Raw genomic sequence first — 25,336 nt, forward strand, 5'->3', positions numbered from 1 at the left:
GCACCAGGCCTACGCCTTCTTGTAGATGTAGTGCATGGTATGACTTTTAGGCAATGAAAATTGAGAGCTGGCACATTGTTCCATTAGTGAAACCTTTCCACTTGCCACCATAAGGTCAGCCTTACACCCTGGGAACAATTCATAATAGAGGTCCCATTTCAGTCTACTCCTGTAGTTTTAATCACGAATGTGTAAAAAAAAAAACAAAAAAAAAAAACAAAAAAAAAAAAAAGAGAAGGATGCAGCCTACAAGCACTTGAGGTCATATTCATATGGGCTGCCAACACACAGGAACTTCTCTTCCGGGATCATGGTGGAATGCAAGCTGTGTGTCTGAAACGCAGGGCATTGTAAGCTGAGCATCTCATTTCACTTCTCTCCAATGCATTCCCCATATATTGTTTAAAAAAAAAAAAAAATCAGCCAGGCTCCCTTGTGGATATCTTTCAAGTTCTTTCAAGCTTACATGCCCACTTACCATCACATTTTGAATTTGTATTAGTAATCGGTTAGAAAGTTGTGTCTGGAACCATCTGCTGGTGGCATCAGGAAAATATGCAATCTGCTTATAACACACAGGACAGTGTGTTATAAGCTTGAAGGGCTTGTTAATAGAGTGCATATTTCTTTAATACATCTTATTATTCTAAAAGTTGTAAACATATGCTCCAAAACACACAAGCATACACACCTTGTATATTTTTTAAAACAAAAAAAGTATATAAAAAAATGTAATTAAAAAAAAAAAAAAAAAAAAAGTGTGGGTCACAAATAATGTATTCTTGTAAAGTACATATTAAATAGCAAAGTACGTACAGGTGTAAGTTTGGCACAGACCCAAAAAAAGAATGGCAATAACTGCCCATACTAGGTTAGTTTGCATTTCTTGTGTATTTTATTAGGTTTTAAAACAGGAAAAAAAATATTCCTCTGCAAAATAACATACAATCTCATAACATTTATTTTTTCAGATACTAATAAAAAGATGTATGATGCATTTTTACCGTATACCAAAAAATCCCCTGGAACTGTATTGCATAAAGGTTGCCTAGAAATGGAGAATAGCGTATATTGCAATTTGTGCTCTATATTAGGTAAAACTTTGTGCTGGCTTGATAGATATGTAAATACATTTACATCACATACCTAACATGGAAAGAATTAACTTTGTTACCTGAAAACCTATCTGCAAAAAATAAAAAATAAACTTGGTCTTTATTTATTTGCCACATACAATTCTTCCACCATGCATCCTACTGGTTATATTGCCATGTCAAAGCTTCCTAGTTACAAAAGAAAAAAAAAAATGAAAGTCTAAGATTTCACTTGCAGCACCACCTGCTGGTGAAACTGCAGTAGCAGTTGCCTTATCCCATTTCAGTTTGCAAGCAATATAAGCAAAAGGAACCTCCATTTTTTAGGACTGAAATATTTGGATCAGGTCCCCAAAACCTGGACATCTTCAAAAGGAGAATGCCACAAAAATGCTGGATGAATGGGGATAACATGGAAACAATGGATGCTTCCTTTTGTCAAGACATGCAGTTCCTAAAGCCTTACATAGACTTGTGTTGGCAAGACTGTCGGCTTGAAAAGATGTAGGATGGTTTTCCTTTTTTTTGTTTTTTTGTTTTGAAGCCTCTGCTCCACCTACATCTCTTAAAATGGAGATCTCCTTTAAGATGGAACAGAAAAATATTCTGGCAAGGACAATGAAAAATAATTCAGTGAGGCTAAATTTATTAAAACCATAGAAAAAAATGCGCAACAGTGTAGCCAACAGCAATCAATCAAGTTTTTATTAAAATGCAACAAATTCTAATTGATTGCTATAGGCAATGTCTCCACTTCTGTGCAGATTTTTCTTTCTCTAATTTTATTGAAATGACAATAGCAAGAAAACATTCAAAGTACTCAATTTATAGAAAACAATTATTCACTTATTTATTTAAAGATAACACATTTAATGTTCCATGATTACATTTAAATACACTGGTCTCTGCCGTATTATTCTGGTTTACACATTACACTGTGATAAAATTCACAGAACAAATTGAATTCTATCACAAAGAGGGAAAAAAAGTTTTCCTAAAACTTTACAATTTAAAAGGTCTGCTTTCCATGCGACACATGGAGGTCTTGGAATCTGTGATGCAACATCACCACCTAGAGTACACAACGTGAATTAGGCTGGGCATGTGAATTACTGTAGTCTTCCATGGTTAACACATAAAGACTAAAAAACTTAGAAGCTGCCATCAATTCACGTAGTTTTCCCCAAGTGTAAGAGATAAAGTTAATGAGCTCTTCAAAAAGGAAGATGACCACAGTTCTGAGGAAAAAGTACAAGAGCTACAAGGACTGGCTACAGGAACCTGGGAGTTTCTACTGTTGGTAGTTTCCATATTGACCCTAAAATAAAGAGAACATACATTACAATAAGACAGAGATAATTCCAAAATAATCACTATAAAATGATCTAGAATCATAAAATGCTGATACAGTAAGCTCAAATGATATTATTGAAAAAGTCTTTTTGATACAGTAAAAAAAATGTAAGGTGTACATTTTTCTCATAACTCTCTGGCAAAAGAAGGCAGCCTGTAAACAGCAAGAACCTGATACTTCTAAAAGTTGTTCCTGTACAATGTGGGGATGCCTTTTGTTTTGAGAGATTTGGATTTTTTTTTAGTATCCAAGATCCTTGGAACCATGCCTTCGCCTAAAAAAAAAAGTGTCTGGAAGCTGAAGTTTAAAGCGGAGTTCCGACAAAAAAAGAAGAAAAGTCAGCAGCTACAAATGCTGCAGCTGCTGACTTTTAATAATCGGACATTTACCTGTCCCAGGGTCCAGCGATGTGGGGGAACGAAGCGCCCCGCTCGTCTCCCCCTCCTCTCTGCATCGCCGGCATTGTCACTGTGGAGTGCCTGGCTGTGGCTTCACAGCCGGGCAAGCACTGCGCATGCGCGAGCTGCGCAATCATCTGGGACCTGTGACGTGTCCCAGATGATTGCCAAGAGGGAGGGGGGAAAGGTGAACTTACTTCCAGCGCAGCAGTCCCCGGGAGGAAGTGGGAACTGGAACCCTCTAAAAAGAGGGTTTCCGCTCCCTCCCCAAAAAAATGACAAGCCAAATGTGGCATGTCAGGGGGTCACCTTCTCTTAAAGCGGAAGTTCCATTTTTGGGTTGACTCCACTTTAAGGTGACAATTTTTATTTCGGATTTCGTTTTTTTTCTTAGTGTTTCGCAGTTCCAGTTCTCAAGAGTCCTCCACTTTTAGTCATTTACATAAGTGGTCATCAACCCTGTCCTCAAGGCCCACTAACAGACCAGGTTTGCAAGACAACTGAAATACATCACAGGTGATATAATTCGCTGCTCAGTGACTGCAGAATTCTAGTCTGCATCTCCCCAAGGTAATACATAAAACCTGGCCTGTTAGTGGGCCCTGAGGACAGGGTTGATGACCACTGATTTACATAGTGGCAACAATTTTTCTGCATTACTTCACAGAATACTGCATCACTGACTCCCCTTCCAGTTTACCCAACTGTTCTTCCCATAGGCATGAGTAGGTGCTCACACACTGCAGGACCAATCTTTGTGAACGTTGGGTAACCCACCACTAGGTTTGGAAATGAATACAAACATGGAAAGAAAAGAAATTTTGACATGCCTGTAAATTACATATCTTGGGAGTACAGTGCAGGACACAGACAACTTATTCATACACAATGGGTTATACGTGTGTTGTGTGGACACTGGTATCTCCCCTATAATGCTATCCCACGAGCCCTCAGTTTTGCAGCAAATAATGCAGAGTAAACCAAGGAATAAAAAGGGAGGGTGGCCCGTGTCCTGTATACCAAGATATAGAATTTACAGGCAAGTCAAAATTTCTCATGTTATAATCATACAGTACAGGCCTGGCACAGGCAGAATATTCATATACCATGCAAAGTCTTCAAGCAATTTATAAGAAGGGTGGGCAACCCCAACTGTGCCAACAGGCACAAACAACAAGGGTCAGAAGACACAGCTCAGAGTGCCGCTGCAAGAACCTTGCGGGCTAAACCTGCATGAACAGAAAGCCAGGTGGCGGCCTTACACAACTGGGATACAGTGGCTTGGGGTCAAATGCCTAGGAAACTCACACTGATCCAGTGGAATAGGCATCTAAAAGAGTAGGAGAAGATTTCTTTTTGAGAACGTAAGCTCCTACAATCAGATTCCATATCCATCGTGCAATGCTCGACTTTGAAGCAGGTTGTCCCTTGAAAGGTCCCAAGGACAGGGCCAAACAGGGAAAGGGAATCCATCTGATTGAAGCAGTAGTCTACAGTATACTCTAATGGCTCTGACTACTTCCAGAAAATGAAGAGAGGTTTATTTGAATGCTTAGGGAGCAGGGCATAAGGATGGTAAGACAATGTCCTTGTCAGGGTGGAATACTGAAACCTCCTTCGGGAGAAAAGACGGCCTTGTCATTTTGAAGTATGAGGAAAGACCCTACAGGAAAGGGTAGCTAGTTCAGAAAACACATCTGTCAGATGTGACGGTGACCAAAAAAGGCTACTTTGCAAGAGAGATCCTCTAGGGGGAATATTCCCGATAAGTTCAAAGGGTGGTTCCTGCAGGGCAGAATGAAGCAAAAAGAGGATCCCAAGAAAGCAGAGAGAGTGCTGCAAAGGGGGCTTAGTAAAAGATACACCTTGAAGATAGGTTGAGAGAGTGAAACCAGAAGCCTTTGAAAAATAAAGACATAAGGCTGAGATTTGACCTTTGAGCGTGCATAAAGTGGTTGTAAACCCTGTACAACCACTTTTACCTACAGGTAAGCCTTATTTAAGGTTTACCTATAGGTACTGGAAATATCTCCTAGAGGGCCCGTGCCATGATTGTTGGCTCCCGCGCGCATGTGTGACGTCACGTGACGTGACTCCAGCCATACAGAGAGCCAGAGTCCGTAGACCCGAAAGGAAGAGGGGTAAAGATGGACGCTTCCACACAGCAGGGATAGTGGTGACATCGCTGGCTTCTTTTGCAGGTAATCGCAACATAATGGGCTAGTATGTGATGCATACTAGCCCACTATGCTTTTATTTTGCAGGGTAAAAAAAAGAGGAAGCAAAACCCATCAGGGTTTACTTCCTCTTTAAGGCCAAGTTCTTGGCCCACCTGTAGGAAGGCTAAAATGTGAGGCACATAGAAATCTCTGAGGTTGAACTGCCTGTGATAAAAAAGGAATTCCAGTTGCGGGATAGGCTTTTCTTTCTTTTAGCAAGGTAGAAATCACAGACTCAGAAACCCCTCTAAGGGGTTGCCCGATAGAAATCTATGTAAAAAGTAAAATTTGGTGCAATAAGGATCACCATTTTCGCTCCATTTCTTGAGCATACAAGGTAGGATTCGCAATGGAGGGAAGGCAATAATCAGCCTGAGCGAAGACCAAGGGCTTATCTAAGAATCTGAGGCTAGAGCTAGAATATTCCACTTTTCTGATTTCCACTCATGGCATGTGGACTGCGTAGTTTACTGGACAGTGACCTTCTGTCCACAAGATTGATTTCCTTTCTTCAAGGCAGACTTTTGGTGCCCCTGGTTTATGACCACAGCTCATTGTCAGACTGTACCTTGATTGTTTGTCCCTTTGGGGGGGGGTTTGGGGGTTGGTCCAGTGTTGCAGGGTTAACGAGACTGCACCAAGCTCCAAGAGGTTGATGGGACACTGTAAGACCCCTTTCACACTGTACCGCCCATAGCATCGGTGGTAAAACGCCGCTATTTTTAGCGGTGTTTTACAGTTGGATCTGTGGCGCATTTTGGCCGCTAGCGGGGTGCTTTTAACCCCCACTAGCGGCCGAGAAGGGGTTAAAACCGCCCACAATGTGCCGCAATAGCCACGTTGCCCCATTGATTTCAATGGGGAGCAGCGGTAGAGGAGCAGTAAACACACCACTCCTTCACCACGCCAAAGAAGCTGCTGGCAGGACTTTTCCTGACGTCCTGCCAGCGCACCGCTCCAGTGTGAAAGCCCTCGGCCTTTCACACTGGTGACAATGGAGCAGCTGTTTGAGGGCGGATTGCAGGCGCTATTTTTAACGCTATAGCGCCTGCAAAACACCCTCGGTGTGAAAGGGGTCTTAGGGTTGGGTTAGTGATCCACCAAGAAAGTGAATTCATTGCCTAGCTATATAGTAGCATGGGCAAATTGAGAAAAGGAGCCTGCTTTTTCCAAGTCAACAAGATATTTAGCAGGAGTTATTGAATGGAATTGGGCAAATGGTAATACCATGAAGCAGGGTACCATTAGTACTAGAACTCTCAGGGAGAATTTCAATGTTTCTCTCAATTATCTCTTATCTTTGATCATGTGAGGTAGTGAGACAACTTTCTTTTCCGGAAGATAGACTTGCTTGAAATGACCCAAGTATATCAGACAAAGGAAAGGCTGGAGAACAGATTTGTTGAAATTTTCTGATAGCTGGAAGGGAGATAAGTCCTTCAAGAGAAGGTCGAGAGCCCATGAACTGGATGTTACAAGTTCTTTGAAGGGCAAGGAGAGGTGCTAAAACCTGTTTGAACACTCTGGGAGCAGAGGATAGGCAGAAGGGCAGTGTGACAAAGTAATTGTCTGCCTTTGCAAAGCACAGAAAAAAAGGGTTGATGAAGTGGGTAATGAGAGCTTGCAGCTTGGCATTTTAAATGTCCATTGATTTTCCCTGTATCTCAGTGAGGCAACTATTGACCTTGCAAATTCCATGAGGAATTTTGGAAGTTGAAGACATCTTTTGAGGGATTTTAAGTCCAGAATATGATTAATACCTCAGTTGGGCTTTGGTACTGTAAACAGGTGTAAGTAGAATCCTTTGAACCAGTCTTGTGGTGGTACTGGCACAACTGATTCCTGGGACAAAAGATGGTTAGCGGCATTCTGCAAATCTAACTCTTTGGGCAATTTTTGGTTGATTTAAGAGTTCAAAACTCTACTCCCTCACCATTTTCTTCTATTTTGTATAATTTTGAAACCACAAATTTAACCCACAAGTTTGGTAGGTATGTGACTCAGAGAGGCAGACTGGCTCAGGGAAAGGATTGGTGGCCTTTGTGGGCCATGCCTTGAGCTAATAGGCAGAGCTGAACGTAGGTTTTGAATTTGAAGCCTGGTTAGAGCGGAAAGGTGCTCTGCATTTAGAGGAGCTAGGGGGTTTGGAATGTTCCTCTGAGGAAGAAAGAAACATTTCCACCAGTGACCTCTGACAAACTGGTCAAGTGCCTCACTAAATACTTGTGCGGCACCTTTTGTAGGCAGCTTCAGCTGTCCAAGCTTTAAGAGATTCTGAGCATGTGAATAGAGATTAGAGCCTTTCTGGCAATTTGTGGTGCCCTCTACGTTCAGACCACAGGCTGTTGGGCACCAGGTAGGCAGCAGGGTCCCGGATAGTGGAATATGCTTTGTGTTCCAGCACCCGACACTGAAAGAAAGGCTGTACTGCAGGCGGGCGGAGTCATCTCTGCCACAGTACAAGTAAACTCCTGGGCGAGGGAGCAAGAGGTGTAGAAACCTGTGATCATGCAAGTGAAAAATAATGGGGTAGAGGAGGGGGCTGGTATAACTTTTAATGCCATGACGACCAATGCAGGAGGGGAGTGTGAGGTTAACTTTCACTACCACTGCTGCACCATGGTGCTGTATTTGTGGTCAGGACACCCCCCCCGGTGGTCATGGAGAGTTAAAACACCAATGCTGGGGATTATTGTATCCACTACATCAGTGATCACCAAACCAGTAGTCCGTGGACCACAAAAGAAGGTTGGTGGTCCCCAAGGGGTTCACCGCAAATCAATATTGAGGCGGATGTATACCTCTCAATGTTTCCAGTGCTGTTCTCACTGCGTGCTGACAGTATTGATATCCGATGCCTCCTCTGTAGTTCCAGCTCCTGTGAACTCAGAGGGAGGCGCTGGGAGTAGTGCAGAGAGTGGGAGGGGACTTCCAATGCGCCTGTGTAAGGCAGCAGATGCATTGTGTGTATAAGGCATGTAAAAATTCATGTTAGGAGGTCCACAGGATTCAAAACAGAGTTTAGTGGTCCGCGAGGTCTGAAAGGATGGCGACCACTGCACTACACCAATGTGGGGGATTATTATTGCCTCCACTGACACCAATGCTGAAGGTTATTATTGTATCTACATTGCACCGACAATTTATGTATATATACACACACACACACACACATATACAGTGGGGACGGAAAGTATTCAGACCCCCTTAAATTTTTCACTCTTTGTTATATTGCAGCCATTTGCTCAAATCATTTAAGTTCATTTTTTTCTCATTAATGTACACACAGCACCCCATATTGACAGAAAAACAAAGAATTGTTGACAATTTTGCAGATTTATTAAAAAAGAAAAACTGAAATATCACATGGTTTTAAGTATTCAGACCCTTTGCTCAGTATTTAGTAGAAGCACCCTTTTGAACTAATACAGCCATGAGTGTTTTTGGGAAAGATGCAACAAGTTTTTTCACACCTGGATTTGGGGATCCTCTGCCATTCCTCCTTGCAGATCCTCTCCAGTTCTGTCAGGTTGGATGGTAAACGTTGGTTGACAGCCATTTTTAGGTCTCTCCAGAGATGCTCAATTGGGTTTAAGTCAGGGCTCAAGAACAGTCACGGAGTTGTTGTGAAGCCACTCCTTCGTTATTTTAGCTGTGTGCTTAGGGTCATTGTCTTGTTGGAAGGTATACCTTCGGGCCAGTCTGAGGTCCTGAGCACTCTGGAGAAGGTTTTCGTCCAGGATATCCCTGTACTTGGCCGCATTCATCTTTCCCTCTATTGCAACCAGTCGTCCTGTGCCTGCAGCTGAAAAACACCCCCACAGCATGATGCTGCCACCGCCATGCTTCACTGCTGGGACTGTATTGGACAGGTGATGAGCAGTGCCTGGTTTTCTCCACACATACCGCTTAGAATTAAGGACAAAAAGTTCTATCTTGGTCTCATCAGTCCAGAGAATCTTATTTCTCACCATCTTGGAGTTCTTCAGGTGTTTTTTTTTAGCAAACCCAATGCGGGCTTTGATGTGTCTTGCACTGAGGAGAGTCTTCCGTCGGGCCACTCTGCCATAAAGCCCCGACTGGTGGAGGCTGCAGTGATGGTTGACTTTCTACAACTTTCTCCCATCTCCCGACTGCATCTGTGGAGCTCAGCCACAGTGATCTTTGGGTTCTTCTTTACCTCTCCCATCAAGGCTCTTCTCCCCGATAGCTTAGTTTGGCCGGACGGCCAGCTCTAGGAAGGGTTCTGGTCGTCCCAAACGTCTTCCATTTAAGGATTATGGAGGCCACTGTGCTCTTAGAAACCTTAAAAGAGGAGTTCCACCCAGGGGGGTCCATTAAAAAAAAAAAAAAAAAAAAAAAATTAAAAGTCAGCAGCTACAAATACTGCAGCTGCTGACTTTTAATTGGACACTTACCTGTCCCTGGGTCCAGCGATGCGGGGGATCGAAGCCCCGCTCGCCCCCCCCCCTCCGCTCGTTGGCGCCGGCATTTCAACTGTGGTTGCCGGGCTGTGGCTTCACAGCCTGGCACCCACTGCGCATGTTTGAGCGGCGCTGCGCGCCGTGATTGACCACTCAATCACCTGGGACCTGTAATGGGTCCCAGATGATTGACAGGAGGGAGGGAGCAGAGCGGAGCCCTTCCTGTGCCGAGGGGGAAGTGATGTCACCAGCCCAGGCAAAGGAAGAGGCAGACTACGAGGGACCACCTAGAAACAGGCATTTAGAGGTAAGTAAAAAAAAAAAAAAAAAAATAGAAATTTTGTTTTTTTGTTTTTTAGAATTTTTCAGGTATTTTTGTTTTTTTGGGTGGAACCCCACTTTAAGTGCAGCGGAATTTTTTTGTAACCTTGGCCAGATCTGTGCCTTGCCACAATTCTGTCTCTGAGCTCTTCAAGCAGTTGCTTTGACCTCATGATTCTCATTTGCTCTGACATGCACTGTGAGCTGTAAGGTCTTATATAGACAGGTGTGTGGCTTTCCTAATCAAGTCCAGTCAGTATAATCAAACACAGCTGGACTCAAATGAAGGTGTAGAACCATCTCAAAGATGATCAGAAGAAATGGACAGCACCTGAGTGTCACAGCAAAGGGTCTGAATACTTAGGACCATGTGATATTTCAGTTTTTCTTTTTTAATAAATCTGCAAAAATGTCAACAATTCTGTGTTTTTCTATCAATATGGGGTGCTGTGTGTACATTAATGAGGAAAAAAATTAACTTGAATCATTTTAGCAAATGGCTGCAATATAACAAAGAGTGAAAAATTTAAGGGGGGTCTGAATACTTTCCGTCCCTACTGTATATATATATATATATAGATAAAATAGTACATTGACATTAGTCCCTGCCCTCAAGGAGCTTACAATTTAAGGTCCCTAACTTGCATTCAAACATACACACAATAGAGCCAATTTAAAGAGGAGCCAATTAACCTACAAGCATGCCTTTGGAGTGTGGGAGTAAACCAGAGAACCCAGGGGAAACCCACACAGACAGGGATAGCATGCAAACTCCAGCCAGGTAGTGTTGTGGTTGGGATTTGAACCAACGACTCTAGTGCTGCCAGGCAAAATTGCTAACCATTTGGCCACTGTGCTGCTCACACTCCAAATTCTTCAGTGTGCATTGCAATGCACTGCATGGAATGTACCAGGGAGAAACATTTTGGCCATTAGGGTACACTATAGACCAGGGGTCCTCAAACTTTTTAAACAGGGGGGGGGGGGGGGGGGGGGGGCAGTTCAATGTCCCTCTGACTGTTGGGGGGCCGGACTATAGTTTGAAAAAAATATGAACAGTTCAGGGGTGCGTTCGCGTACGCTCAGAATGCAATTCTGATTGGTCAGCACCTGCACAGTGAATCGATTTTGTCCGTCCAAAAGCGCTGTGCAGAGAAGGAGGGAGAGGATTTCAATTCAGCACAAAGCTGGACCAGCTGTGTGGGCATTGAAAAGCCTGGTGCTGTTGCCCATAACAACCAGATGCCCTGTATCTTATGATCTGAATTGTCAACAGCTTCCCTTCCCACACATCAGACCCAGCAACTATATGCCCTGTTTCCTGAGATCTGATGGGTTGCTAAGGGCAACGGTATCACTACTCACCCATAAGGCCCAGAACTGTGGTGCTGTTGCCCACAGCAACCAGATGCCTCGTTTCCTGAAATTTGATTGGTTGCCAAGGGCAACAGTTTGACTTCTCTCATATCAGGTTGAGAGACCTGGTTATGTTGCCCATAGCAACCAGATGCCACGGTTACCGAGACCTGACTGACTGCTACAGGCAACAGTTTGACTTCTCTCAGGCCAAGAGACCTGGCTATGTTGCCCACAGCAACTAGATGCCCTATTTTCTGAGATCTGGTGGGTTGCCAAGGGCAACAGTTTTAAGTCTCACCCATCAGGCCCAAAAACCTGGAGGCGTTGCCCATATCAACCATAAGCCCTGTATCCTGAGATCTGATGGGTTGATGGGTTGCCAGGGGTAACAGTTTCACCCTTACATTAGGCCAAGAGACCTGGTGCTGTTACCCATAGGAACCAGATGCCCCGTTTCCCGAGATCTGATTGGCTGCTAGGGGCAACAGTTTCACTTCTCATCCATCAAGCAAAGAGACCTGAAGCTGTTACCAATAGAAACCATATGCTCTGTATTTAAGATCTACAGTGACTTGCAAAAGTATTCACCCACCTTGGCTTTTTTACCTGTTTTGTTACATTACAGCCTTTAGTTCGATGTTTATTTAATCTGAATTATATGTGATGGATCAGAACACAAATAGTCTAAGTTGGTGAAGTAAAATTAGAAAAAAAATATACATAAAACTATTTTTCAGATATAAAAAACTGATAATTGGCATGTGCGTATGTATTCACCCCCTTTGTTATGAAGCTCATAAAAAGCTCTACAATAAGCTGTATGCTCCATAGAGTTGGGCTTTACGGCAGAGTGACCAGAAGAAAGCCATTACTTTCAGCAAAAAACAAAATGGCACGTTTGGAGTTTTCGAAAATGCATGTGGGAGACTCCCAAAATGTATGGAGAATGGTGCTCTGGTCTGAGGAGACTAAAATTGAACTTTTTGGCCATCAAAGAAAAGGCTATGTCAGGTGCAAATCCAACACATCACCCAAAGAACACAGTGAATCGTGGTGGCAGCATCATGTTGTGGGGATGTTTTTCAGCAGTCGGAACTGGGAAACTGGTCAGAGTTGAGGGAAAGATGGATGGTGCTAAATACAGGGATACTCCTGAGCAAAACCTGTACCACTCTGTGTATGATTTGAGGATAGGACAGAAGTTCACCTTCCAGCAGGACAATGACCCCAAACACACTGCTAAAGCAACACTTGAGTGGTTTAAGCGGAAACATGTAAATGTGTTGGAATGGCCTAGTCAAAACCCAGACCTCAATCCAATAGAAAATCTGTTGTCAGACTTAAAGATTGTTGTTCACAAACGCAAACTATCCAACTTGAAGGAGCTGGAGCAGTTTTGCAAAGAGGAAGATGGTAAGATGTGGCAAATTGGAGCTGTGATAGCCGCAAAAGGGGGCTCTACAAAGTATTGACTTTGGGGGGGGGGATGGTTATACACCATTGACTTTTTCTGTTATTTTGTCCTATTTGTTGTTTGCTTCACAATAAATAAAAAAATTAAAAATCTTCAAAGTTGTGGGCATGTTCTGTAAATTGAATGTTAAATGATGCAAATCCTCAAACAAGCCATGTTATACATAGATAATAAGCTGGACTGGAGCAAGAACACTGAGGTCCTTTAACATCGGCCAGACGATGCTGAAGATGTTTTATGAGTCTGTGGTGGCCAGCGCTCTCCTGTATGCAGTGGCATGCTGGGGAAGCAGGAATAGGGGGGCTGACACCAACAGACACAATAAACTGATTCGCGAGGCCATTGATGTTGTTGGATTGCAATTGGAGTCTTTTAGAACTGTTTGAGAGGAGAATTTTCAAGTTATGTTCAATCTTGGACAATTCCTCCCACCCACGCCACAATACGCTGGTCAGTCTGTGGAGTACCATCACTGACAGATTGCTACACCCACAATGCACCACAGAGGGACACAGGAAATCATTTTTGCCTGTCGCGATCAAGATATACAATTCTTTTCTGGAGGTGAAGATTTAATTCTGGTTCATGATCAGGATTTTGTGTTTTTAACAGTATGTTGTTATTGTGTTGGTTATTATTTGGGGTGGCGTTAGAGAAAGTGGTGTATTATTTGTATTTGGTAGCTTGATTGTTTGTTATTTTAATCTGTGTTATTTATTTCACAGTTTATTGTTGTGATCTTGTGTGGTCTTTGTTAAGGGCCGTGTCGTAATAATTTCTCAATTTCCCCTTGGGATTAATAGAGTATTCTGTAGGCTATGGAGTATAGGATAAATAGGTCTGTAAGGAGTATGCGGTAACCCAGGTGTAATCCGTCATGGATTGAATCCTCATGGTGGAAGGAAGTGCATGGGTACCCTATAAGGGCTCCGAGCAGAAAAAGCGTTAAAGTGTGTGAACAGTGTGATGTAATAATTGGTCATTTACCAGAGCCTGAGCTATAAAGTAGCTGAGTTTAAGTGCCAAGTTTGAAAAGTTTACACATACAATACATTTCAAACATAGCTTTGTTTATACAGTAACGGTCAGAGTTACAGGGTAACCCTGTCTTATCTGTCCATGATGCTGGACTATATAAAGTATAGGCTTCACCCATCACAGTGGGCATATCATAAAAGAGGTCTTCAGAGTGTGTGTTCCATAGCAACTGACTATGGACCTGTAAAGCACCCAGCGGCTAATTCAACATATTGCACCAAATACCAACATAAATGTGCATGAGCCTCCATTGCCTGAAGCAACATTACAAGTTGTTCCTACAGCATAGGGTGCAAGTATGACTCCCAAGGTTTTACCAAGGTTGCATCGATCCGGATAAAATGTTTCTATGTTGTATGAGAAGACAGTGAGGGTTGATTGAACATGAAAAAAAAAAAAAGAAGAGTAATAAGCTGGTAAAGCTGAGTGGGCAAAAATCATAGGGGAGGCTTCCAGGGGGCGTGTCTTCAAAAGCCTGTCTCCAATCATTTGAAGGTACACGCCTATAACCCATGGTGTATGAATAATCTTCCTGTGTTTTATACTGTAGGATTAGGATATTTTAAAAGGTTATTTGAATGGGAACAACAGAGGTGATTGGTGTGGCAGTGACCCAGATCAAAGCATAACTAAGATGACTGGATTATTATTTATTTTTTTCAGACATGTCCGCACTCTGAGCTAGGTCGGAACTCTTCTGCTTTGAACAGTACTGTCAGTCAATTAAATTGAAATTTTAGTCAGAAAAAAAGTCCTGATAGAATACTTCATGCTGGCCCCTTTTGCCGGTATAGCTATGCAAAAGATTAAAAATAAGTAGCTATACTGGTAAATCCAGTAAGGCTCTGCACAACCTAATTTGTTCTATATTATCGGTACTGTGGTGAAAATCAGAGCCACTAGAGGCTGATCTGCTGATAGTCTCAAGATTTGCTGCTGCAGAGTGGGGGAGGAAACGGGAATGACACAGACTGTGCCAAAAGAACACAGATTAGGGAGGGAGAAAGGCAAAGCAGGAGAGGTGACAGGACAAACTCTGTTGCCAGAGACACGCAAAAGAGAGGGAATAGAGTCCATTATCTCCCTTCCTTTCTACCTCAGTGGCAGCAGCAGCCTGTGAACATCAGCATTGTACAGCTTCTGTCAGATGTACTCTGAGGGGAAACATACAATCAAGGCTGGTAATGCACACATTTTATTTACATAAAGTGGCATATAGTTTTTGAGACCAAGGAGAGTGAGAGAGTTTCCAATAGGAAGTGACTACTCTCCAGCAAGAAGAAACAGGAGCAATACTGCAGGCAACTAATAGAACACACTTAGTTTAGCAGAATTAACGTGGAATGTATGTTCTTCTGTTAAAGAACATTAATTGTTATTAAATTGTTTTGGGTATGTTCTGCTACACAATGTTATTTTGTTTTTTAGCCATTTTCCTGAAATAAAGCTCCAAGTTCAATGTATTTTTAAAACTGGCATTAGAACCTGGATCTTTCCTGGTATCAGCTTTGTGTAGTTCCCTGCACAGTGCTCAGACCATGGGAGACAGGGTCAGCATTCGGTCAGCGTAAACCTGTGAACATGCTTACAAGGGGGAACAAAGGGACATCATCATGAATGTGTTACTGCTCCATCACTGTCAAAAAACAGGCTAGGGGATGGTCCTGAAAGAGGCTGTATTGTTGAACTTTACACTGTAGTCTGTGGGACTTAGCTGTGCTCTCTGGCAGGGGTATCCGGATGTCTGAGCAGCATTAGCAAATCCTTTTGCAGGTAAAACCGTTCACAAATAATAATTTAACTGCATACTTTACTATCTGCTAGGAATTCAGCTTTAAAAATAGCTGTGCATGTATAAATGATCTAAAAGTCTAAAAACATGAACACCTAAAAAGTCTGGTTGAGAAATGATAAGTTACAAGATCCCTAGTGGTTCTGAACAGTCACATGATTTTTAGTTTTATAGGTCTCGCCATGGTATTTCACACAAGAGAATTTACAGAAAGCCTTTCTAATAAAAAGAATACATCACCTTCACCTTGTACTGCAAATGCATACTTACTTTTACTCATGCTTTTGAACTATTTGTATTTGTTGCAACATACAGCGTTGATTCACATGAAGACTTTCCTTAACCAAAAATGCACACACATATTAAGTGCAAGAATACCAAGCTATACAGACATTTAACTTGTTATTGCAAACTTCTATTTTTGATGCCTAATCAATAGAAGATGATAGTCTAGAATTTACCTGATCATATCCATAAGGTCTTTGCTGTTGTGCCTGTGGGGGTCCTGGCTGTGAAGGTCTGTATTGCACATACTGTTGACCCTGCCCTTGAGGATAGTTAGGGTACTGAGGACCTGGTCCACTTTGTGAAGGACCTATGGAAATGTACACGAGAATCTATGTATTATATAAACAGCTTTTATAAAAGTTACCCTATACAGAGATCAATTCATGTCATATTAGGGCTCCAATAGCAGTAAAAATGGAAAATGTCAGGGCATCACTTTGTTTTTTGCAACAGAATAAAATCATGCCAGAGAAGCTACTGACATTTCTCATAGCAGCCCAATGTTACAGTAAGTTACATTTGCGATATGCTGCAATGCAAATAGCATTCTGGATGTTCATACTTATGGAGCCATTCATCACGTAATTTTGGTTCATCTCTACACATACAAAGCCTAAAGCTCATGAACCCTTGACACATTTCCATTCTGCTTGTAAATGGGTGGCTCAGTTTGATGGGCTTAAATGCTTGCTGACCATATAGCATGCATATACAATGGCTGAGCGACCTCCGCATGTTGTGGTGGGGGCGCACACTTACTGGTGCTGTTATTCGTCTCAGCACATGCCAGCTACCGGTGGTCAGTTATTGGCTTCAATGAACCCAGCTCTGTGAATGTAAACACCACAAGAGCTGTGTTCAGTGACAGGGGATCTCGTTTGTTCATTCAGGTAATGAAAGCAACTAGATGCCCAGTACACAGACACACACACACACTTGTTAGACACGCATTTAACCCCTTCCTGGCCACTGTTATAAAGTGACAGTGCATATTAGCACTGATCACTGTAAAAACGTCACTGGTCAGTGGCAGTTAGTATAAAAAAATAAAGTTAATAAAAATTCCAGTATATATACACACACCATAGCTTGAAGATGCTATACACTTATTGTGATTTTTTTTTTCTACCAAAGACATGTAGCAGAGTTCATTTTGTCCAAAATGTATTAAAGGGCTTAAATTTTTTTTTTTTTCAAACTTGTCAGGCTTTTTTTATTTAGTGCCGCATAGCAAAAAACTGCCTGGTCATGAAGGGAGTAAAAGCATCTGGAGCTGAAGTGGTTAAAGTCCTACCATTAGGCTTAACGGGACGCTGAGGCAACCTCCTCTGAAAATTTTTTTTGACAGCTGCAAACCAGCATTTAAAATGCCCGCTTTGCCGCGTTTGCATCTAGGAGCATTTAAGATAACATCATAGGACCCTCCCAAAGCCCAAAAAAACAGTATTATTTAACTATTTCAGCCATTCTGTGAGACCAGAGTGAGTAGCAACAGCTGAGAGAGCAGCAGTGTACTTGTATCTACCTCAATTTCGGTGCTTTTACTATGGATCCCATAATGAGCATATGTGAGGAAAAAATGCATTTTTTAAAATATATTTAATTTTTAAATTGCAATTGATTAGTATATTTTTTGTTTATTTTTTATTATAAGCTGTATATGTAATTTCAGCAGTGTGATCAGATGTTTATTTGGAGATTTTTATTTTTTTAAGCATTAAGAGCACGTGCGTCACTATTTGTATATGTACCTTTGATACGATCCTTCCCTGATTACGGTAAGCACTTTGTTTGATTTTGGACATGTGAAGAGAGTAGCGTGGCATAATTTTCTTATATTCATCTTGTAGTATTTGGTATCAGCATACAGTACTGTGTTGGTGAAATTCCACTTATAAATCTTTACCTGAGCATGGATTTATTCGCTTTAGATATAAAACACAAATGGAGGATAGTTTCATGCTAGTGCAGCTGCAATTTGATCTGCTTTTCAGTACACTTCTATAGCGAGAACTGGTTGCATTTTGATGGGTTTTTGATACTACTGTGTTTTTTGGTAGGGGGAGACTGGATGCTGCATGTTAAGTAACTGGTAGGGGTGTCCCACCACAATCCATAGCAGGCATAAAGGGCTTGGTAGAGATTTGGGGAGGGGTGCTCCCTCACATTTTTGGGGGGTTTTCGTTGCATGGGATCCCACTTAAAATCCGTATTATACTTGAAAAGGCGTGTATGGAATTTTGGGGGAGGTGGGCCCCATGCTGTTTTTTTTAATTTTTTACTGACAGATGTCACTAGTTAAGATGTTGGCTCCTTAACCTACAAAAACGAGTCAAAAAACGCATGCATGTGAGTTTCTATTGAAGGCTATAGGGCCAAAATCGCACTACAACCGCACCAAAGTAGCACTAGACCAAAAATGTGGTGTGCTGTGCTACACTGATGTTAACATACCTGAAAATTGCACTAGTGTGAACGAGGTTTGATACAACTCAGTATGTATTAACAATTTTTTTTAAAGGATTAGTTTAATTACCTAAATTTGGTTTAACCCCTTCAGATCCGTGCTATAGCTGAATGACGGCTACAGCACAGATCTACTTTTCTCCGGGAGGCCGTCAATAGACGTCCTCCCCTTTGCACGCTCCCCACGCGCTGTGATCACCGAGTCAATGAGACTCGGGTGATCACAGATCAGAGTAAGGGGTCAATCCCGGCCCCTTACCACGTGATCAGCTGTCAGCCAATGACAGCTGATCACGTGATGTAAACAGAAGATCGCTAATCGTTTTTTTTTTCTCCTACTCAAGCTGACACCGTGAGGAGAAAAAAAAGCCGATCACCGGCTTCTGTTGAAGGGACATTGGTCCCGAAGAGTAAGAAGCTAAGCAGCTTCATCTGTGCCCACCAGTACCACCTGCCAGTGCCCACAGCACCACAAATCAGTGCCCACCAGTACAAAAATGTGCCAGCAATCAGTGTCATCTAGCAGTGCTGCGATCAGTGCCCGCTACCAATGCCACCTCATCAGTGCCGCCTCATCAGTGCCCATCAATGTAGGAGAAAAATTACCTGTTTGCAAAATGTATTAACAAAATATAAAACGGTTTTGTATTTTTTATTTTAAAATGTCGGTCTTTTCTAATATTTAACAGTAAATAAAAAACCCAGAGGTGATCAAATACCACCAAAAGAAAGCTCTATTTGGGTACAGTGTTGTATGACTGCGCAACTGTCATTCAAAAAGTGAGAAGCGACAAAAGCTGAAAATTGGTCTGGGCAGGGGAGGGGTTTAGGTGCCCAGTAAGCAAGTGGTTAACAGCTTCTTGCAATCACCTAATGTAGCACTTAAGCTTGGAAGAGGGTAGGACAGGGCAGATAGGAGAGGGGACACCAATACATTACTGTATCCACTATAACAGAGAAAAGGTTATCCACCTGGTTGTGCTGTGTCACAGGGCTGTGTAAATCCCAGAAACCGATAAGATAAAAAACACAAATCAATCAATTGTCAGGCAGAACAGCTCCCATATACAGTATGTATTTAATCTGTATATTTTGCTGTTTGCCAGGAGTTAAGCTATATTTTTTATTTAAAGCAGAATGATAATGAAAAATTAAGCTTTATGCCCTATACACTAAGGCTGCATAAAAAAGTTTGACTTGCCCGTAAAATGTCTTATTTTGGAATACAGCACAGGACTCGTATTCATAGACCACATGTTATATGCTGACTACCTTCAGGAAATTGTGCAATGACAAAAAAAGATTGCTAGAGTCACCCCTAATTAACACTCATAGAACCACACCAACTCCATGTGACGTTACTATTTTTTTAAGCAAACAATAAGGAAACAGAAAGGAAGATTCTGAGTCCTGTACTGTACACCAAGATAAGGAATTAACATTGATCAAAGAATCGAGATTCTACTCCCCACCACCCTTGCATCTTAAAACAGCATTTTCCTGATTCAGTGCATAGAGTTCTCTGGGAGACAAAGAGAAACATTGTAACACTTTCTTTTAGATCAAAGGAATGAAAGTCAGTCTGTAAACTAGGTCAGTTTAACCACTTAAAGACTAAACCTTTTTCTGATACTTGTTGCTTACAAGTTAAAATCAGTATTTTTTGCTAGAAAATTATTAATCCAGACAAGCTCATGAGCCAAGCTGGGGTCATGAGCTTGTCTGGATTAATTGAAACTAGTGTCATCTCTAACTTGAGATCCACGATTTCTGGTGCAAGGAGGGCTATCAAGGTGTACGTTGTGACCAGTTCCTGACGAAAACTGATTCAGTTTTATCAGACACAAACCATTTAGGAATTGAATTTATGGAGAGCGAGGAGGTATACCAACAGCAGATCCTGTCAATCTCCTGCATCGTCTTCGGAATTGTAGCTGTGGGTTTGATTTGTACAGCCTTCTACTGCAGGACAAAAGAGCACTTTATTGAATAACTCTGGATGTGTAACGGTGGACCACTGGAGGTCATTATTTTGCCCCCTTCTGTGTGGGTTAAAGCCTTATAGCCAAACACGAGAGTGTGAGGCAAGAGGAGCTGGTGAGTTTGTTTGCCTAAGGGGAGTGGAATCACAGTCACAGAGGTGTGGTGGAAGATTGATTTATTGAAGATCTACACTATATCACATCACGGATTAACACCAAAGAAAGCATTATTTATTCATCACTACTTTTTGGACTTTTTCACATTTATTTGATTTAAAAGTCTCCTATTATTACACATGTTTTTTTGCATTTTCAGATCCTTTATTCACTTAATTGATTATTCACATATTCACTTAGGATAAGGTTCACTTTATTTTAACTGAATTGTGGATTTTTATGTTTCATATCTTTGCAATAATTTCACTGTTTATGGAAGTGATACACTTGTTTATTTAGGTTAATTGATTTAGCGCTGCTATTTGGTTTCACTGTTGGTTGGACACGCATTTACACACACAGAAGTGGCTGCTCAATTTGAAGTTTTGTTTCCAGTTGGCGCGGCGTTTGGACTATAGGAGTGGGCGGATTTCCTATATACCATAATTTTCACATATATTACTGAGATGTGACTGAGACGTTCTTGTGGTTGTGATAGGCAAATACATTAAATAAAAACAGCCTATGAGATTTAAATCTATGATAGGTGATCACAAATGGGTTAATACTTACCATATCCTTGTTGCTGGGGTTGATAACCTTGCTGGCCAGGGTACTGCTGCTGCTGAGATGGGTATCCCTGCTGCTGTGGTGGACCTTGATAGGTTTCCTGCTGTTGTCCATATTGAGCGTTACCTAAGGAGGATTTAGGAAAAGGAAGAAAAATGAATGTTCGCTTTTATTTCAAGTTTTTACAACCAACACCAAAAAACGGGGGGAAAAAAATAAAATAGAATGCAAAACCAAACCAATATAAAAATGCCAAAACACAAAAAAAAAAAAAAAAAAAAATATATCAAAAACATAAGGAAATCAGCCCACAAACTTAAAGCTAGTTTTACAAGTTTGGACTGCAGCATTGTTGTTGGAGCATCCTTGGCAAATGAGCAATAAAGTTAAAGTATCACAGTCTTGAGACCATGATAGCAAGAGTAAAAGTAAAACATTGAGACAGCTGAAGGAGCACAGACTAGCTAGACAAGATCAGAAAGCTGGTTCCTAAAAGACAAAATTGTGTGCATGTAGAAAGATAGCTTGGAGAAAGATCTAATGGGTTACTTTTCTGGAAAACTTGAGAAAATTAACATGTTTTAGTTACTGTCAATGTGTGTTTGTGAAAACTGCTGTGTTTGAGACCTTGCTTTGTAGTGAAGTAAAAAACGAAGCCAACATTTAGAGCTCTGTTATATACAGTGCCTTGCAAAAGTATTCACCCCCTTTGGCTTTTTACCTATTTTGTTACATTATAGCCTTTAGGTCAAAGTTTTTTTTTAATCTGAATTATATGCGATGGATCAGAACACAATAGTCTAAGTTGGTGAAGTAAAATTAGAAAAATTTATACATAAATCTATTTTTCAGAAATAAAAAAAACTGATAATTGGCATGTGCATATGTATTTACCCACTTTGTTATGAAGCCCATAAAATGTATGTATTCACCTACTTTCTTATAAAGCCAATAAAAAGCTCTGGTGCAACCAATTACCTTCAGAAGTCACATAATTAGTGAAATGATGTCCACCTGTGTACAATCTAAGTGTCACGTGATCTGTCATTACATATACACACCTTTTTGAAAGGCCCCAGAGGCTGCAACACCGAAGCAAGAGGCAACCCCTAACCAAACATTGCCATGAAGACCAAGGAACTCTCCAAACAAGTAAGGGACAATGTTGTTAAGAAGTAGTCAGGGTTAGGTTATAAAAAAAATATCCAAATCTTCGATGATCCCTAGGAGCACCATCAAATCTATCATAACCAAATGGAAAGAATATGGCACAACAGCAAACCTGCCAAGAGACGGCCGCACACAACCCAAAAACTGGAAAGGAGGGTATTAATCAGAGAGGCAGCACAGAGACCTAAGGTAACCCTGGAGGAGCTGCAGAGTTCCACAGCAGAGACTGGAGTATCTGTACATAGGCCGACAATAAGCCGTACACTCCATAAAGTTGGGCTTTATGGCAGAGTGGCCAGAAGAAAGCCATTACTTTCAGCAAAAAAAACAAAATGGCACGTTTTGAGCTTGCGAAAAGACATGTGAGAGACTCCGTATGGAGGAAGGTACTCTGGTCTGAAGAGACTAGAATTGAAATTTTTGGCCAAAGAAAACGCCATGTCTGGCGCAAACCCAACACATCACCCAAAGAACACCATCCCCACAGTGAAACATGGTGGTGGCAGCATCATGCTGTGGGGATGTTTTTCAGCAGTCCGGACTGGGACACTGGTCAGAGTTGAGGGAAAGATGGATGGTGCTAAATACAGGGATATTCTTGAGCAAAACCTGTACCACACTGTGTGCGATTTGAGGCTAGGATGGAGGAGGTTCACCTTCCAGCAGGACAATGACCCCAAACACTGCTAAAGCAACACTTGAATGGTTTAAGGGGAAATATGTAAATGTGTTGGAATGGCCTAGTCAAAGTCCAGACCTCAATCCATTAGAAAATCTGTGGTCAGACTTAAAGATTGCTGTTCACAAGCGTAAATCATCCAACTTGAAGGGGCTGGAGCAGTTTTGCAAGGAGGAATGGGCAAAAATCCCAGGGGTAGGATGTGGCAATCTCATAGAGAGACTTATCCAAAGCGACTTGGAGCTGTGATAGCCGCAAAAGGTGGCTCTACAAAGTATTGACTTTAGGGGGGTGAATAGTTATGCACATTGACTTTTTCTGTTATTTTGTCCTATTTGCTACACAATAAAAAAAAAAAAAAGACACGATCTTCAAAGTTGTGGGCATGTTCTGTAAATTAAATTATGCAAATCCTCAAACAATCCATGGTAATTCCAGGTTGTGAGGCAACAAAACACGAAAAATGCCAAGGGGGTGAATACTTTTGCAAGGCACTGTAGCTTAATATGGACATGTTCTGTGAAAGATTTCTCATTCCGGGGGAGTTACAAATGAAAATAGATATATATGTGTGTGTGTGAGAGTGTGTGTGTGTGAGTGTGAAGGTATATAGATACCTCCTTCGTAGTAATGTTGTGAGGAATCCTCGTAAGGCCTATCGTAGCCTTGTTCAGGATACGACGGTTGCTGATAACCGTAATCATTATGACCTACATCAATTCGACAAGAAACAGGAAGAAACGTTAATGGCCTTTTGCTGGAGATGCATATAATTAGTCTTACTTGCTCACGAATGCTAAGAATATTTTCACATTAAAAGACTTAGAGAAAGTTATTAAGCAATTTGAAGCACAATAATGGCTGGAAATGCTTTTCTAACAACCTCAATTAAAGTAGTAATATAAAACTGTAAAGATCTGCTTATCAATTAAAGGGCTTAACTGATTTAACAGACTGAAAATATAAAAGTTATTGTAGCAAAGAACACAAAAAAAAAAAAAAAAAAAAAAAAAAAAAAAAGAAGAAGAAAGAAAAAAGTGTATCACAGAAACTAAATAATTTCTACAGAAGAGAAAAAAAACAAACACACAAAAAAACAAAAAAAAACGTAGGTCCAATGTGAACATTTAAATACCTAAAACACAAGTAGATAGATTTACATTCTAAAAAAAAAAAAAAAAAAAAAAAAAAAGGAGAAGGATTGTGGCAGTCTTGCATGCAGAATAGCAATAAGAATGACTAAGGGAAACATATTTATGCATGTCTATAGCTGCTATAGTTGCGATACCCATTGCTATATCCAAAGATTCTGTAATAAGAAAAATCCCTGCTAACCAAAACATTGTACTAAGCATAAGCTTAAGCCATATACGGTTGTGCTCATAAGTTTACATACCCTAGCAGAATTTATGATTTCTTGGTCATTTTTCAGAGAATATGAATGATAAACACAAAAACTTTTCATTCACTCATGGTTAGTGTTTGGCTGAAGCCATTTATTATCAATCAACTGTGTTTACTCTTTTTAAATCATAAATCACAACAGAAACTACCCAAATGACCCTGATCAAAAGTTTATATACCCTGGTGATTTTGGCCTGATAACATGCACACAAGTTGACACAAAGGGGTTTGAATGTCTATTAAAGGTCCATCCTCACCTGTGATCTGTTTGCTTGTAATTAGTGTGTATAAAAAGGGCAATGAGTTTCTGGACTGCTGACAGACCCTTGCATCTTTCATCCAGTGCTGCACTGACGTTTCTGGATTCCGAGTAATAGGGAAAGCAAAAGAATTGTCAATGGATCTGCGGGTAAAGGTAGTTGAGCTGTATAAAACAGGAAAGGGATATAAAAAGATATCCAAGGAATTGAGAATGCCAATCAGCAATGTTCAAACTCTAATCAAGAAGTGGAAAATGAGGGGTTCTGTTGAAACCAAACCACGGTCAGGTAGACCAACTAAAATTTCAGCCACAACTGCCAAGAAAACTGTTCGGGATGCAAAGAGAAACCCACAAATAACTTCAGGTGAAATACAGTACTCTCTGAAAACATGTGGTGTGGCTGTTTCAAGATGCACAATAAGGAGGCACTTGAAAAAAGATGGGCTGCATAGTCGAGTCACCAGGAGAAAGCCATTACTACGCAAATGCCATAAAGTATCCCACTTACAATACGCCAAACAGCACAGAGACAAGCCTCAAGCCTTCTGGCACAAAGTCATTTGGAGTGATGAGACCAAAATTGAGCTTTTTGGCCACAACCATAAATGCTTCATTCAGAGAGGAGTCAACAAGGACTATGATGAAAGGTACACCATTCCTACTGTGAAACACGGAGGTGAATTGCTGATGTTTTGGGGATGTGTGAGCTACAAAGGCACAGGGAATTTGGTTAAGATTGATGGCAAGATGAATGCAGTATGTTATCAAAAAATACTGGAGAAACATTTGCATTCATCAGCCAGGAAGCTGCGCATGGGACGTACTTGCACATTCCAACATGACAATGATCCAAAACATAAGGCCAAGTCGACCTTTCATTGGCTAC

General features: G+C 41.2%; 1 protein-coding gene across 4 annotated transcripts in view; it reads right to left on the minus strand.

The window, feature by feature from the left end:
• Nucleotides 1–876: 876 nt before the first annotated feature.
• Nucleotides 877–25,336, minus strand: part of SS18 (SS18 subunit of BAF chromatin remodeling complex) — a 92,677-nt gene continuing 68,217 nt past the window's right edge. For 2 of the 4 annotated variants that reach the window (XM_073631500.1, XM_073631504.1), the window contains 5 exons: nucleotides 23,402–23,494; nucleotides 20,939–21,061; nucleotides 15,935–16,068; nucleotides 15,744–15,811; nucleotides 877–2,412 (listed from right to left, as the gene is read on the minus strand). In XM_073631500.1, coding sequence (XP_073487601.1) covers nucleotides 15,746–15,811; nucleotides 15,935–16,068; nucleotides 20,939–21,061; nucleotides 23,402–23,494 — 416 coding nt within the window. In that variant the 3' untranslated portion in view covers nucleotides 877–2,412; nucleotides 15,744–15,745. The remainder of the gene's footprint in view (nucleotides 2,413–15,743; nucleotides 15,812–15,934; nucleotides 16,069–20,938; nucleotides 21,062–23,401; nucleotides 23,495–25,336) is intronic. The other 2 variants (XM_073631502.1, XM_073631503.1) reach the window with 2 other exon arrangements.

Source organism: Aquarana catesbeiana, linkage group LG05, assembly GCF_042186555.1.
Source record: "Aquarana catesbeiana isolate 2022-GZ linkage group LG05, ASM4218655v1, whole genome shotgun sequence".
NCBI lineage: Eukaryota > Metazoa > Chordata > Amphibia > Anura > Ranidae > Aquarana > Aquarana catesbeiana.